At 44.9% G+C, this 18,073-nt stretch overlaps 1 protein-coding gene across 1 annotated transcript in view; it reads left to right on the top strand.

The window, feature by feature from the left end:
• Positions 1 to 18,073, top strand: part of LOC137425927 (membrane-associated guanylate kinase, WW and PDZ domain-containing protein 1-like) — a 229,891-nt gene that overhangs the window by 191,591 nt on the left and 20,227 nt on the right. The window contains exons 14-18 of the mRNA XM_078776136.1: positions 4,799 to 4,966; positions 5,382 to 5,454; positions 5,544 to 5,613; positions 5,816 to 5,971; positions 8,215 to 8,353. Coding sequence (XP_078632262.1) covers positions 4,799 to 4,966; positions 5,382 to 5,454; positions 5,544 to 5,613; positions 5,816 to 5,971; positions 8,215 to 8,353 — 606 coding nt within the window. The remainder of the gene's footprint in view (positions 1 to 4,798; positions 4,967 to 5,381; positions 5,455 to 5,543; positions 5,614 to 5,815; positions 5,972 to 8,214; positions 8,354 to 18,073) is intronic.

Raw genomic sequence — 18,073 nt, 5'->3', positions numbered from 1 at the left:
TTGTAGATGCCACCCTCATCTGTCCCAATTCATCCCTCTGAGCATCCAATTTGGTTTCTACCCCGATTTTTACCTCCTCTATCTGCTCTCCCATTTGTTTAATTTATCAGGCGGATTGCTCCCCTATCTCCCGCAATTTGCCTTCCATCCTATTTTCTAGCCCCTCTAACCCATTTTTCACCTCCTCTATCCCATTGTCTAACCCCTCAAATTTCTTGTCTAACTTCCCAATTTGGGCATTGGTACCCCTCGCTTCGTCCCTCATTGCCCCCATTTGGCCCCCCATCTCTCCCATTTGGCCCCCCATCCTATCCATTTTTGCATTCAGTTGGGTCAAGAATAATCTGAGGTCAAACCCGGTTTGCCCAGCGTCCCCAGCCGCCACCGCGGGCTCGCCCTCCACTGCGCCGCTATTTTGGGACTCTTCAACCACGTGCGCGAGCACGCCCTTTTGTGCACCTGATACCCCCTCAACCACATTGCCAATGTTCTCCTCCTCTCTTTCCTCCACATACATTTCCCCGAGGTCCTGGGTCGATTCTACCCCGTCTATCTCTCCCACCGGCATCCCGTCGCCTTGACCAGCCATGACGCGATTTCAAAATTCGGGTTTTGTAAAACAAAAGCAATTTCGGTATTTTGTAATTTTGAGCGCGTTAAGCGCGCTTCGGGTCCAATCCCACTTCCCGACACCAATTGTTACTGTAATAACACAATTGGTGTCCAAAATTTGGGCTAAATAAATTTAGTCCCAGGTTCAAATCCCAACTCCTGACTACCAATTGTTACTGATCGCGGTTTAGGATGTTGTTTGCCGAGCGAAGGCTCCGCGACCGAACAGTTGTTCCCCGACTCACCCGATTCACCCAGAACTTTGGCCGTATCGCACCGCAGCTGCCCAATCTGGGAAAAGACTAAAACGAAGAAATGCAAAGAGGAAAAGGAATAAGACGAGAAGACGGACAGAAGAGTAATTGGATTTATTATACACACAAGCAAAAAGAAAGCAGTCACGTTTATTTACAACACATAAGACGCAGGTATCACAGTGCAAATACTAGCTTATACAGACTTAATTAACCCAGGGACAGAACAAACAAAACAAACTCACGTACACAAGAAGGGTGGAAAGGCAGGAGGTGGATGGCTGGAGGGAGAGGAAGGTCCAAGGGGGTCCTGCAGCACGATCGGCGCGTTTAGCAGCCGCCGTTCCTTCGCGGCCCTGCTCAAAACCGCCGTCCAGGCCCCAAGCGGCTGTTGGGTGTTGCTGCTGCTGTGGCCGCCGCTTGCTTTGCCAGGACTCGTCTGACTCGTCTGGTCCAAACCCTCAACTCAACAACACTCTTGCACGTCTCCCTGTCCAACCACTCCTTCTCTCTTGGTCCAACCACTCTTTCTCTTTCTTGGTCCAACCACTCTTTCTCTTTCTTGGTCCACTCACTCCTCACCACCGACTCCCCAACGCAACCAACGCAACCAACTGACCACCGACTCCCCTGACTCCACGCTTCTTGCGCGCGCGCCTTTATAGCGCCTCCGGCGATCAAGCCGCCGGCCTTCAGGACACGCCCATCGGTGTGCTCACCTCGGCCCTGGTTGGTCACGCGACCCTCTGGCTCCGCCCTTGATGACGACGGGCGGGCACGCCCCTCTTCCCCGACCCGAGCACATTTTCAATGGTGGTTTTGGAGGGGATGTAATTGGCAATCGAGGCTTGGCAATGACGAAAGGGGATGTGAAAGGAAATGGAGATTTTGGGGATGGGAATGAAAGGGGATCTATTCTCTTTCACTGGTGCAATGGAGTACTTCAATTAATGGGAGACACAGCCTTACTCTAAAACACAGAATAAGATATAACTATCGAACAGGGGTATTCTATTATTGGCTGACGTGTATGCTTGTGGACTAATTATGGGATGCCCTTTCACCTTTACACAGCTCCGGAGGCGGGGGGCGCAGAATAAACAATAATAATAATTCACACAATCAAAAAAATATACAGTCCTCATATCTGCAACAATATATATATATATATATATATATATATATATATATATATATATATATATATATATATATATACATATAAAAAGCGAAATGTGCATTTGTTTGTTTGTTTGTTAACCTACTCCTCTGAGCTCCCAAGGTTAATCGCCATAAAACTTTATAGGACAACATCTTTCACCACCCTGCACCTAAATAAGGGTTTAAAACAGTTATTTTCTCACAATTCATAATTTATAGACATCCGAGCTGCCACCTGTCGCCATGATCTCCAAGGGTTGATCCACATATACAAAGCTTTATAAAAAGCCCAATTTATAAAAAGCGCTCGCGAAGCGAAAAACAGGGTTAGGCATTCAGTTACGTACGTGTGCTGTGTGTCGTGTGCCATACGTGTCTGTATTTAAAAATTCATTTTCTCAGCAACTGTTGGTCCGATTAATATGAAATTTTACCATAGAAGCGCCTCCGCCTGTAGAATTTTTTTTATTCATAATTATTACGTCATAGGTCACGTGGTACGGACGCCATCTTGGATAAACGTTACACCTCTATATCTCCCAAACCACTCAATAGAAAAAATTGAAACATGGCTCATTGTCAAGTACTCACCATGCGGAATAAGATATGTTGATGGTGATGTCATCGGTGCCTTAATTATGATGTCATAATTTGACAAGTACAACGCTTGATCTGATCAGTATGAATAAAACAAAAATTCCTCTGCAACTGTTAGACCGATGGACACAAAATTTTCAGAATATGTGCAGCTCCTGTATAATTTTTTTAATGATAATGATAACGTCATATGTCACGTGATACAGACACCATCTTGGAAAAAATCAAAAAAAGTTGCACCTATATTTCTCCGAAACCACTAGATGGAAAAAATTGAAACATGGCTCATTGTCAAGCACTCCCCTTGGGGAATAAGATATGTTAATGATGATGTTATCTGTGCCTTTGTTTTGACGTCATAATTCGACAAGTGCAACACATATCCGATCATTGTGAATTTTTTTTCTCAGCAACTGTTGGTCTGATGGGCACATTTTCACCATAGGAGCAGCTCCTCATGTAGAATATTTTAATGATAATATTGATGTCATAGGTCATGTTGTACAGGCGCCAGCTTGGAAAAACTTCGCACCTCTATATCTCTGAAACCACCCCATGGAAAAAATTGAGACCTGTCTCATTGTCAACTACTCCCCATGGGGAATAAGATATGTTAATGATGATGTCATCGGTGCCTTCGTTATGGCGTCATGATTCGACAAATACAACACTTATCCATCCGATCATTATGAATTTTTTTTCAGCAACTGTTGGTCTGATGGACCACGAAATTTGCACCATAGGAGCGCCTCCTCCTTGAGAATATTTTAATGATAATCATAATGTCATAGGTCATGTGGTACAGGCACTATCTTGGAAAAACCTAAAAATGTTGCACCTCTACATCTCCAAAACCGCTGCTTGGAAAAAATTGAAACATGGCTCATTGTAAAGATCTCCATATGGGGAATAGGTGTTGTTAACGATGACGTCATTGATGCCATAATTATGACGTCATAATTCGACAGGGACAACGCTTAGTCTGATCAGTTTGAAATGTATTGAGCGTGATCTATGCAACAATTATATTAGAGAATATAAATTTATGATGTCATCGCTCACGTGGTCTGGCAGCCATATTGGATCAAAGAAAAACAATGTTCAAAAACAGAAGAGTTGGCTCGCAATGAGTTGACTGCACAGGGTAAGTATTCTATGAACAGCATCTAGTTGTTTCTGCTTCTAGTTATCCTTGCTCAGCAGCCACGCAAACATCCAAAGTCAGAGGATCCACCCTTGGGATAATGAGTGATGCTAATGAATGTGCTTTGCCTCACTCTTCCTGCATCCAGTGTGAATAATCAAATCGTTTGGTGGAACCAAATGGATTATTTTTGCTTTTTGGGCGATTTAATGATTTTTTTTCCTTTAATCCACCCGTTCAACAGAGCATCTTTGTGGTACAAATGGGGGCATCAGTGTGATGCTGGTGAGTGGTGTAACCTCCAGGAGGTTTCTATTTGAACCAAAATTGATGTGTCGGTGCTTATTGGGGAGTAGGATTGAAGCAATAGTTTATTTGAACCCTTTTTGATCATTGTAACTTATTTCCTGAAAATTTAGAAGCTGAACAACATGAGGAACATCTGATTGATTGTGTAACTTTAACGGCAAATACAAGATGAAAACTCAGGTGTTTTTAAAGGGCTTCTGGTTTTTCCATCGCTGCAGGTTGTTGGTCGGTCATTTGAGATTTGCAGAAGCAGAGAGTGTGAGAAAGGTTTATGACGATGACTTGTTAGGATAATGAAGGCAGTGGTAGGATGCTTGTGCAGAGCCAATTCACTGTGCTGAGTGATGGATGACTTGGCAGGCCCGATTAGAGGCCAAGCTTCCTTAAAAGTGCAAACGGGAGTGCAAGGGGGAGGTAGCAAACAGAGATTCACTTGTTTGAAACACAAAAGGTTTTTATTTTATTAATTCCTGGATGAGAAAACAAAAAGGAGAGTTTCCTTGACTGTAGTAAATGTGATAAGTTAGAAAACAGGTGAAATCAGTGCTTGAAGACATGAGTCAATATATTTCCTACCAATTGAGATTTTCTCTTCGAGAAATGATTACTCAACATTTCACTCCAAATGCTGCATGATCTTCTCTGGTCTTATCCCACCGACAATGTGTTCTTCATTCAGTCATCCTGTGAACCGCTCTCGTCAATATGTCGCAAACCCCAGGTCGCATTATCGCAGGCAGTCCCGCAGAGAGGTGTGGACAACTACACGTGAGCGACAGAATCCTGGGTGTGAACGGAACGAGCCTTGATGGCTTGAGCCACGCCGCCGTTATTCAGCTCATCCGTGACTCGGGCACCATGGTGACGCTGCGCGTTGGACCCCCTACTGGTACGTCTCCAGATTATCATATGGATTTCACATGTTGTATAAAACAAGTCCGATTTTCGCACAGACATCAGTTGTGTGCACACTGTATCTGAGAGTAAACCCCATCAGTAGCAGCAGTAATCTATCTGTCCAATGTGCTTGCATTTGTTTGTAGTTAGACGATGTGTGTGGGTACCGTGGCAAAATTTGAAATTTTAAACTGCTGGTCCTGCTCATTGCAGTTCATCTGTGTCATAAGCACTTGCCTCGTGGCTTCAATTGCAACTATGTAGTCGACTGAAACCTTCATTTCAGATTGAGCCAGGTAAAGTAAGAGTATAATCAAATGAGCAATGAGATTGTGGATGTAAATGTTAAATAGTGTGGTCAATATACTATGATAAATCCTAAACATGACAACATTGTTCACATTCAGAGCCAGTACGCACTGCAGCACCAGCCAGTAAAGAGCAACCTGTAGACCTCACCCAATGCGGGCAGGACAACAGGTAGGATCATGAAACTGCTGTTGCACCTTGTGCTAACTCACAGCCATATCAGTTTATCAAAATGTATTCTTTTTATTTCCTGTATGTAGATCAGAGGTGAAGGCGAGACAGGACATAGTGCCTGAGCCTACCCAGAACCTGGTGGCCAAACAAAATGAGGTATGTGGGTTCAAACTCAAAACTGTGCAGATGCACCAAGTCACAGACAGGCATTTGCAGTTTAAGCCATTTGGGAGATAGTAACCCACTGGTGTCCCATATGCGCTTTGACACATGTCAATGTTTGTGTCTGTCCTGACATTGCTTTGTGGTGATGTAGTGCCAGGAATCTGGAACACTGCACTCTTCACCCTTATGTTAGCAGGCTATTCAGGAGGGTGAGCTGTATGGTGTGGAGCTGGAGCAAGGCCCAAGAGGATACGGATTCAGTTTACGAGGGGGGCGAGAGTACGGCTTGCACCTCTTCATTCTACGACTCGCCGAGGACGGCCCAGCCAGTCGCACCGGCAAGCTGAGGGTACACACGTTTCATCATCATCATAGTCCCATACGTGTGTAGCAGCAGGGTTCCCAGGATAAAATGTGAACATTTCCATGGCAGAGAGAAGTATCCATGGACAGGTCACCACTCTTGTAGATTTGGGCAAGAATTTTGAATTTGGTCATGGTCCCACATAAGATGCCATACTCTTCTTCTTCTTTTTTTAAAGCCACGGTGCGGTCTCTAAACTATGAACTATCATCCCGGTGTTTCACGGGCAGAGTGATTCATCAATGTGTGTGCCGTCCCTCGGATGGACGTTAACCCTGGACGTCACATCTGCCGGCATTATAGTTCGTGGACGTTAAAGACCCCGTGGTGTCTTGCGCGAGTAGTAGGTGACCTATTGCGGGCACCCTGGCCAAATTCAAAATTCCCGCCCTAACCTTCGCCGAACCTGGCCAGCCGCTACGTGAACGACTTGGGCTAAGCTTCCCCCAGCCAATGCCCCAAGAACGTGATAATCATTGTGTCTGTAAAGAAGAAGAAGAAGAATAAACTTTAGGTAGGGCCTTTAGTAGACCACACATTGAAAGGAAGGAATCTTTGGAATAATATTAGTAGAGGGAATCCAATATGTTAGCTGCATCATAGTGCACTCCTGATAGGTGTAAGCTATCTCCACAACCCACCGGGAGCTGTGCAATGACAATCTTCATGATGTTAACACAAGAAGCTTTCAGACACAAACATTGTACTTGCTTTGAACAACATTGTGTTATCCTGAACATTCAAACTGCTGAGAATATTGTCTGTACCCTTAATTTTACCTTCTCATATTCTGGCACACACTCATCCTGATGAATGGATTTCGCATGAGATTATCTTTAGGTTCTGGGGGGGAAAATTGAAGTTTCCCCAGTTAATATAAGGAGCCATCTGTTTATTACACACACAAAATTCCGTGCACACTTGATATAACCTTCCATTTTTTTCTCCTTTCTACCCGGCCCTTCCTTCCTTTTGTCAATTTATGCCTTGCCTTCATGGGCGCAACGCCATGGCTCATGCTGATTCCGGTATTTCAATTCGCTCCGACTGTTGTTTCCATTTTTCCTCCCAAGCACCCAATGGGACATCGTCGTGCTATTTCTGTGGGTGTGGCCTATGAAAGCGTACGGGTGATGCATCGTTAAGCCAGCCCCTCCCTATGGTGAACTAATGGCAGAAAATGTAAATATGTTGCTGTTCTCCTTGAGGTTGATTAATTGCCCGACCATAAAGATGGCTGAAAGAATGCACGAGTTGACGACTGGACATACGATCTATTAATACTTGTTAACAGCAAAACTTTTTGCTGCACTGGGTGCAGCACCGATGTCACATGGTGTGCGAACTGTGACCATCGGCACAATAACCTTTCTGGGGCTGGAAGGATAGCTTAGAGCCTTAGACTTTAGAGGTGTCTAGCCTGGTTTCAAATCTCAGCCCGGCTACGACCGTCATCCCGGTGTCTCGTCGGTAGTGAGATCCGTCAATGTTTGTGCCGTCCTTCGGATCTATGTTAAGCTCGGCATCCCATCTGCTAGCACTAGTTGGTGGAGGTCAAAGATCGCATGGTGTCCTTGTCGAAGGGTAGGTAGGTGAGCTTTCATCAGTGGCACGGCCTCGCCCCCTCAGCCAATGTTGCTACTCACAGCCGTGTGTTACATACAAAAGAAGAAAAACTTTTCTCGACGAAAGTTTTGAAAGCTGAATTTGTTCATGGAGGAAATTCGAGTGAATGCAAACTTTACATGGCAAATGTGGACCGATGTGTACCTGCTCATAGAGACGAGGCACTCACTTTCATTTTAGTCCATTGATTCTCACCCCCCACATGTCTACATAATAAGTAGACGGCACCTAACCAAATGGAGCAATATCTGATGTTAGCAGCAGTCACCCCGAAACTCCTAGGTAAGTGCATTCTTGAACCAAGTTGGTGCAGATGATCGTCGTGTTTGCCATTGCAATTGGGACATGTGAGGGGGTGGGTTTGCAATTTGATGTCTGTACCTGATGAAACATTTCACCGATAATACACAGGAAGGTAGAAACCTCAATTATAATATCAAGTAGATCACGTACCCTTCTGCCCTAAATACGTCGTGAATCTCAAGGTGATGTCAAGATACTAGCAAGTTCAGTACAGTTTGGTTCATCAGTTTTAAGGCATCAGTTGAGCAGGTAGAGTCCAAGGAGAGTCCCATAATTATGGCATCTTCTTGTTTCCACAGATCGGTGACCAAATTGTGGAGATAAATGGAGAAAGTGCTGAGGCGATGACCCATGCTCGTGCCATTGAGCTGATTCGCAACAGCTGCGGACGTGCTCGTCTCATCTTGCGCCGAGGCTCAGGCCTTGTCCCCGATTACGGTGGGCCTTATATGCTCTACACGTCCATCTTCATCTTCAGCAGCTTGCCTCTAACAGTGTAGCAAAAGCACCACATTGTAACAGCACAGTTTATCTCTCGAAATATATCGTGCAACAAATGTTGCCTTCATTGCGTGCACTTTTATTCACGTTATGCTCTGCTGGGATAGTCACCTCTCCATTATCTTGAAAAGCTGTAACTAGGCCTCTGAATAATCGACAGATTTCATTTGCTATAAAATGCACAATCCATCAATCCTCCGTATGATGCGTTCCAAATTGGCGTTGCATTTTTGACTGGTAAATAATGATCACGTGATCACAACTGAAGGATCATCTATGTCGCATCTGCAGTTGTCAAGTTGTGCCAAGACCGAGTTTGAGTTCCAGGATGTCAATATCAAAGTTTCATCATGTTGACATCTGACATGTCAAGTCCTTTCGCAGAAAGCAGCCCAACTGGCCTTGCCAATTCACGGCTCCGTCATATTAAGCCCTCCCTCTTCACATTGACACTCAGGATCACACTCCGGTGCTGCACTCCGTCGTAAACCCATTCACATCACCTTGAAAACAGTCAATCAAACTCATGAAATGTGTCCATCAAATTAGCTGGGACCCATTCACATCGAGCGACCATCTCTGTATTTGCCGCTGGGTTACCAGTCACATGTAGCTCGCTGGATATCGTTACGAGAGTGGTGTGCGTGGGTAGGTTTAGAATAAACTCTGACCTTTATCACTTCCGCATCAAATGCCTGCATTAAGTTGAGGAGCTATTCACATCGCCATTCATCCGGTGCTGCTACGTTGTTGAAGAGGACCAGATATTTTGCCTGTAACAGACAAGGCACAAGGTATTGTGCCTCTAACATCACAGTAAGGCTCTTTAAATTAGCCCATTTACAGGACAGGCCATCCGATGCCAAAAATTAGACTTTTGTTGACCTAACTTCCCCTGAGGCCAAACAATGGATGGAATCCACAGACCGTGTTGATCAAAGGATGCTAACTGCCGTGGAAACAAAGGATAAGCTGATGATTCAGACGTTAACCTGAAGCGGCATCATTTAGCTTTGGTTTTATTGGGGAATTTTTCTGGTAAATTGTGTTTAAAATTTTTCAAGACGCCGCAAATTTCAAAAGACCATTTGAGATTCCAGACACGGGGAACGTATGTGTAAAGTTCCCACTCGATATCTTCAAAAATGAGGGAGGAGATTTTATGCTTCAAAACGCCATAACTCCTAAACCATGTGACCTATAACATCACGATCGCTGAACTTTTTGTTCGGCATGGATATGCGATCATGCATGCAAAGTTTGGGCTCGATCTGTTCAGCCGTTTCGGAGAAAAGGGGTTTTTAGTTTTTTTCACGAAAAACCAATATGGTGGCCGAACCATGTGACCTATGACGTCAAAAAAAATTGGATTCTGATTTTTTTTTTTCACCGAGGTCATGCACAAGCAATATCACATTCGTGGCATCATTGGTTCTATTTATCAAATTCTAACCTCATAACATTAGCACTTTTAATATCCTAAATAAACAAATTTTTGGTCATGTGATGAAACAACCACAAACAGCGAGCCAACACTGAAGCCACTTCTTCTCAAGTGAGCAAACTCCACACTCCCAGGAGTCAAAGAACTCTCACACGCATGGTCTACATCCAGCCGCCCTGATGAACCTTGTTGCTGGGGATTTCTGCGCACGCATGCCGAGCATTCTGGGGCGGATTACGTCATCTTGAAAGTCTGGTATTTTGGCACGAACGGTATCTCAGATACACGACCACGGCGAATCTGCCTGACAAGATTGGCCGAGCGAGCCTATCCGCGATCTGCTTTTCAAGAGCTTTAACACAAACCCAATCTGCAGATCTAACCGGTTAATTTGCCAATTCACTACGCACAATGCAACCAACACAAGAGTTCATCAAACTGGGATTTATTTCATCAAAATGGGGGGTTGTAAGGTGGAGAAAAGAAGACCATGGTCACACTGCTGAGATTACAGACTGTAACAACAACAACAACAACAGGCATTTTAAGGCCATTTTCCCTGCTAGAGCGGGGGTTAGCCTTGCGGTCCCCATGACAATCTTCTCCATTTTGCCCTATTTTTTGCATCTCTCCTTGTTAACCTCCTTGCCCGCATTTCTTCTTCGACCATCTTTAGCCAAGTCTTTCTCGGTCTTCCCCGTCCTCTACTTCCTTCTACATTCATTTCCATCACTCTTCTCAACCAGTCACTTTCATCCTTCCTCAACACATGACCAAACCATCTCAACCTGTTCCTCTTCACAGCATCCATCACAGGCTCTATTCCCATCATCTTTTGCAATTCATCAGTTGTCTTCCTCTCTCTCAACGATACTCCGCACATCCACCGAACCATTCGCATTTCCACCCTTTCCAGCCTTCGTTGCTGCTCTACGTTCATTACCCATGTCTCGCTCCCATAAATCATAACACTTCTCACACATGCAGCATACACCTTTCCCTTCAGCTTCAACGACACTCCCCTCCTCGTCAGCACGCCACTCAGTTCCCGAAACTTCTTCCATGCACATCTCACTCGAGCAACCGTTGCCGAGTCTGATCCACCTTCTCCATTACATTACAGACTGTAACACATGAATAAATAATAAACTAGATGGTATTCATAGAATACTTACCCTGCACAGTCAACTTGTTGCGAGCCAACTCTTCTGTTTTTAAACATTGTTTTTCTTTGATCCAACATGGCTGCCAGACCAAGTGAGCGATGACATCATAAATTTATATTCTCTAATATAATTGTTGCATAGATCACACTCGATACATTTCAAACTGATCAGACTAAGCGTTGTACCCGTCGAATTATGACATCATAATTATAGCACCAATGACGTCATCGTTGACACCTATTCCCCATATGGAGTTCTTTACAATGAGCCATGTTTCAATTTTTTCCATGCAGCGGTTTTGGAGATATAGAGGTGCAACATTTTTCGTTTTTTCCAAGATGGCGCCTGTACCACATGACCTATGACGTCATGATTATCATTAAAATATTCTAAAGGAGGAGGCGCTCTTATGGTGAAAATTTCGGGCCCATCAGGCCAACAGTTGCTGAGAAAAAAAATTCACAATGATCGGATAAGTGTTGTACTTGTCGAATTATGACGTCGTAACGAAGGCACCGATGACATCATCATTAGCATGTCTTATTCCCCAAGGTCAGTACTTGACAATGAGCCATGTTAAAATTTTTCCATGGAGCGGTTTCGGAGATATAGAGGTACAACGTTTTTCGATTTTTTCCAAGATGGCGTCTGTACCATGTGACCTATGCCGTTATAATTATCATTTAAAAAGTCTACAGGAGGAGCCGCTCATATTCTGAAAATTTAGTGTCAATCGGACGAACAGTTGCAGAGGAATTTTTGTTTTATTCATACTGATCAGATCAAGCATTGTACTTGTCGAATTATGACATCATAATTAAAGCACCAATGACATCATCATCAACATATCGTATTCCCCATGGTGAGTACTTGACAAAGAGCCATGTTTAAATTTTTTCCATTGAGCAGTTTGGGAGATATGGAGGTGTAACGTTTTTCCAAGATGGCGTCCATACCACGACCTATGACGTCATAATTATGAATAAAAAATTATACAGGCGGACGCGCTTCTATGATAAAATTTCGTGTCATTGGACCGCTTTCCGGACGGTTGCCGAGAAAATGAATTTTTAAAATGCAGACGTACGGCACACGGCACACGTACGCACAATGAATGCTTAACCTCGCTTTTCGCTTCGCGAGCGCAGGGTAATAAACCCAACGCGTCATTGGGAATTTATGGCCTTATCCACTCACTCTGGGGCACACAGGACAGATCAGAAGACGACACAGAGATAAAGGGAAACCTGCTGCATGTCTGATGCTCGCTCACAGGGCATGGGTCTTTTCTCCGGGTGCGTAGCCGATCGGACCAGGGGCACCTTACATGCCACCCAACCACGTTGCAACAAGCACACCGTGATCCATGAAGCACAGGAACAGCAATCTGGGGAAGCACCAAGAGGCGGGCAGGTACCGAGAAGCAGCAGGGACCCAAAAGTAAGAACAACCACATAGTCAGGGCCCTTAGGGATATTTTGGTTCAAATTCTTCCAAAAGCATCAAATTTGGCGTAGATGTTGCCCATGCCATACTCTTTCGATTTTTGACGGGCGCCAAGGGCGGTATGATCCGGGGACCATACCGGTCCATCCCGCCATGTCACCTGACCTGTGACGTCATAATTAGGATATGCATCCAATGACATGGCGTACTATAAGTGGTCAAAGTTCAAAATGAATCGATCGAAAAATGAAGGCAGGGATCCATTTTTAAGGTTTTCATAAAATCCAATATGGCCGCCAGGTCACATGACCTATGACGTCATATTTATGACATGTATACAATCATGTATACATGAACCCGGATCATGATCGCACAAAAATTAAACACAAGGATATGGCATACAGTTCATAAAACATCAAAATCCATACCTTTGTAATTAGACTGATGAACTGCATATGCCTGAAAATTAGCAAATAGACATGTAAATATTTCCTCTAATTGTCAAAAATAAGGTCAGAGTTCAATTACCCGACCCAGAAACATAAAATGGTGAACCTCGCGTAAATCTTGACAAAAAACTCAAAAACCGACATGTTTGACTCAAAAATGACCTTTAAGATGACCTTGAGAGTTGACCTTGACCTCGAATCATCAAAATAACATCATAATTGGATTCCTCGACCTCGAAAACCCCTGAAAAGTGGTATCATACATGATTCCAACCCTTTTGGTTATTTAACTGATTTTCCTCTAATCCGGGTGGCGGCCATTTAGTATTTCGCCAATATGGGCCCCCGGGGGAGGGGGGGGGGGGCGCCCGTCTTGGCGCCCGTCAAAAATCGAAAGAGTATGGCATGGGCAACATCCGGGCCAAATTTGGTGCTTTTGGAAGAATTTGAACCAAACGGCCCCAAAATATCCCTAAGGGCCCTGACTAACACGAACAACTAGATCGGCACTCAGTAGAGAGCATACCTCCGCTTGGTTGCCCATATCACTCAATGGTGAAGAATCACTTTTAAAAATGATACCACCCGGAACCGGATCTTCACCAAAATTGAATCGACTCTTCGTCGTCACACACACAACCTCTCCAACAAGTTTCGTCCAAATCCATCCATAACTTTTTGAGATATCCTGCGATGTATCGTTTTTGGCTCTATCTCCCAATGGTGAAGAATCACTTAAAAAATTCAATAATTATCATATCCGAATCCATATTCAGATCTTCACCAAAATTGAATCGATTTGTCCATATCACACACCCAATCTATCCACCAAGTTTCGTCCAAATCCATCCATAACTATTTGAGATATCCTGCTATGTATCGTTTTTGGCCCTATCTCCCAATGGTGAAGAATCACTTTTAAAAATTCTAGTAGCCAGATCCGAATCCGGATCTTCACCAAAATCTAATCATTTCGTCCTTGTCACATACCCTACATCTCTGCCAAATTTCGTCCGAATCCGTCCACAACGTTTTGAGATATTTTGTTCACAAACGGACAAACAGACAGACAGGGGTGAAAACAATGCGGACAGGCGGAGGTAACCATGCGAACAACACACCAACATGGTGTACGCTGTTTTTTTTATCATATCCCACAGGGCGTATTGGACCCATGGTGCGCGCCCATTTTTCGACATGGCCCGTCAGGCGATGATTGATGGGCTGCACTGATTGGTGGGCAAGCTGGGGAAATTCCATACTTGGAGTTTGCCTTGAGCTTGCCAGATGTTCCTATACGATCGTGTCCATACATAGCGCGTCACAACCTTTGGCCTAGTTATACCACGTATATTATATTATAGTTATACCAGTTATACCTATGGCCGTTGATTTCTGCCAGCTGCTCAGAATGGAAAAGTACACACAGGGACAGATGTACTTCAGGGGGAAGGTGACTGCAGGGTGGAGGGTAGAGGGCTTAGACACAAACACTGGGGCGGTGGAGACGAGGGCTTTCGACACACGTGCCTGACACTTTATCTCCCATGGTAATTACATTACATTTATTCTGTCACACACCATGAAATAAATATTCTCGTCTGTTCCCCATCTTATCCGCTTGACCAGACCTGTAACATATTTCGGGAAGAAACCCAATCAGCATCTTTCGTGATGAAACACAATCACAATATTTTCAGTTGTGCTTAAACTAAAGAAAGATTGGGCACACATGAACAAGCTTGCTTTGTTGTTACTAACCCAAATATGTCAGAACTACATCGTGCCTCTCCAATCACCAATTGTCTCAGCTCTAATTATACCCAGCACAGTAATGGCAATTGTAGCCTCGGGAGGAAGCTCTGCTCTGAATATTTGAAAGTTCGTTAATTATGACAAATACCTCTTTAAAATTGGTATTATTACCAGGGATGCAAAGTCAGCAAAGAAATATCACCGGATTGTCATTGTGCAGAGGATTGAGAGATTTGAATGAAAAGTGCCAAAAATCAGTCAGAGCGAGTCTTTGCGATCACAAAACGTCAAGCCAGATGGTTGAGCTGGTAGTTTTTGATCCATTTCAGCGAGTTCAATCTTGATCCCGGTTATTTTTGTTGATGACTTTGGAATGGTTAAGGGGATTTCCCTGAACGTTTCATTTAGATTGACCAAAAAAAAATAGTGTGTGCCATAAATGGGTTTCAGAATGCATAATTTATTAAAGTAAAGCTTTCTACAAATTCTGTTTTTATATTTGCTTTTATATTGTTGCGGACGCGGTTAAGATGTTATTTTGACCGAGCGGTTGGTATGACCGCGACCGAACAGTTATTCCCCGACTAGAACCCGATTCCACCCAAACTTTGGCCGTATCGCACCGCAGCTGCCCAATCTGGAAAACTCTAAAACGACCGAATGCAAAGAGGAAAAGGAATAAGACGAGAAGACGTACAGAAGAGTAATTGGATTTATTATTGACACATATAAGTAGGAAGCAAGCAGTCACGTTTATTTACAGGGACATGAGACGCAGGTGACACAGTACAATCTTTAGCTTATACAGACTTATTGTTACTACCCAGGACAGCACGAACAAAACAAACTCACGTACGCAAATGGATGGAAATTGCAGGCAGGAATGACAGGAGGTGGGTGGCTGGAGGAAGGCCCGGAGCTGGCTGGAGTTTGATCCCGCACGGGACGTCGGGCTGGACCTCGACGGCCGCCGATGCCACCGATCCTGTTGTGTGCGCGGGGTAGCGGGTCGGAGCTGCTTGGTGGAGCCAAGCCAACGCTGCTGGTGGGGGGTCTGGCGTGACGGGTTCTCTCGCATGACGGGTTCTCTCTCTTACTAACTCCAGGACTCTTTCTCTCTTGCTTAGTCCAACTCTTCCTCACCACCGACAACTCAACGCAACCCCTCCACTCTACGCAAACACTGACCACCACTGACGACCAACCCAGCTCTGACCAAAAAAACCACACACTCCGCTCTTGTCGTAGCTCATCCCGTCAAAGCTCATCTGCCTTGGACACGCCCTGCCTGCGGGTTATATAGGCCCCGCCCCTCAACCTTCGCGAACCTCCTCGATGTTTCTCTCCACACCCTCTCCAAGTCCAACCCCTTGTTCATGGTTGGTTGAGTGGGGCTGACTCACTCCTCCCCTCTATGACGAGGTGGGGACCCGCCTTTCTTCCCCAACCCTGCCTCGTGGTCAATGGCGGATGAAGGGAAAACCGCCCAACATGCAGTTGGCAATGCGAATTGCAATTGACGAAAAGGGGGGAATGGAAGTGTTGGGAGTGGGAATGAAGGGAATCTATCTCTTTCACTGGTGCAATGGAGTATTTCAATTAATGGGAGACACAGCCTTACCCTAAAAACACATAATAAGATATAACTATTGAACAGGGGTATTCTATGATTGGCTGTGGTGTGGATGCTTTATGGACTAATTATGAGATGCCCTTTGACCTTTACACAGCTCCGGAGGCAGGAGGCGCAGAATAAACAATAATAATAATTCACACAATCAAAAAAATATACAGTCCTCATATCCGCAACACTGCACCCTCCTCCTCTTAGGCACGTCCCGGGCCTACAACTTTTTTCTAGTGTGACACGTAGGTGTAGTTCCCTCTACTTTTAACCTGACCCTGAGTGCGACAGTTTTAAAACATAAATAAATGTGTCCCGCTGCTCCATTGCACCCTGCCTAACAGACTTACGCCCACAGTTAACCAAATTGCGGAATGCTCTTCAAACTACACACTGACGGTGGGGAGCATTATTTACAATGACGCTATTTTTATTTACAAGACTAACCCAGGACCTGTGATTGTTCTTTCTGGGGGGGGAGACAGTCTGCTCTGCATCAATGCACCATGAAAGCACCCAAAAACGCACCAATACACCCCCAAGCACCAATCGGTGCAGTCACCACAGTTCATCAGTGTTCAATAATAAAAATAACCAAACAACCCCTAACCCTGCAGGTGATCTCTTGCTCTTCGGCTCCCTCTGCTGGCTATTATCATTTCTTCCAGTTGTTGTCATTCCTTTGCTTTGCTTACTGGCAGCCTATTTGTATTAAAACTTGCACCCAATGTGTCCATTTTTATTTATTTTATTTATGGCCCACAGGGCCGACTACGTGTGGTTCACCTGTGGGGCATCGGTGCCCTGTGGCCAAGGTCCGCCAGCAAGATTTCAGGCCCTCATGGCCGGTTCCAGCAGAGGGGCCATGCCCCAACCCATGGGGTCCATAAGTGGTGCTCGGCCACAGACATGTGGTCCATAATGTGGTGCATCGATGCAGACAGCTGGTTCTGGGAATTCCGGGCGCACAATGGAGGACTCACGCACGCTCCCCTCGGCGCCCAATGGCGCACAGGTCGTGTGGGAGACAAAAGAGACAAATGAGCGAGGGGTAAGGTCACAAGGGTACACATCAATAAGGCAATGCAAGGCGAAATGCGTACGGAGGGCGAAGTGAGAAAGCTCGTCCCTACCGTACGTCACCCCCCTGTCACCTAAACTACCCTTGCCCTTACCCCATATTTACAAAATCTACCCATTTACAAATTCGTCACTACTGTCACGTCTTCCCCATATTTCTCCTATACCAAATTCGTCTCCACAATCCCTCTACTTCAAAATTTGCCATCACCAAATTCATCATCAATCCTCATAAGGAGGAAGAGATGGAACACAAAGCACAATGTCACACCCACGTCATGATGCGTCTCACAATCCAAACATTTGCATCATAAAAAATAATCAAAACATGGCATGGTGTGGAGTACCTGTCACCTCAGGTGAGTGGATGCAGATGGTGCGAGGAGATCCTTCATCCTATCTATTCTCTAAATGACTTTAATACACTTTACACTACCCGGGGTCTCTCCCTGCCAATCCATTGGCCAACTTACACTATGGGTTCTAAAAACCAATTCCCATTGACCAAACTGTGGTGCTTCTCAACTTGGGGTCTCACTCCCCCGATTCATCTCCCGGTGCCCTTGCACAATTTCTGGGCTGTGACGTGTAGCTCTCCCAGCAGGTCTACCCACCTGCACACCTCCACCACTGTAGTTGCCACCCGAGCTTACCTAGCTCCTCACCCTAACCTAACTAACTGGGGAAGGCCCC

This window comes from Myxine glutinosa, chromosome 4 (genome assembly GCF_964187855.1).
Source record: "Myxine glutinosa chromosome 4, kmMyxGlut1.1, whole genome shotgun sequence".
Classification (NCBI taxonomy): domain Eukaryota; kingdom Metazoa; phylum Chordata; class Myxini; order Myxiniformes; family Myxinidae; genus Myxine; species Myxine glutinosa.
This window is presented reverse-complemented; position numbering and strand designations above follow the sequence as displayed.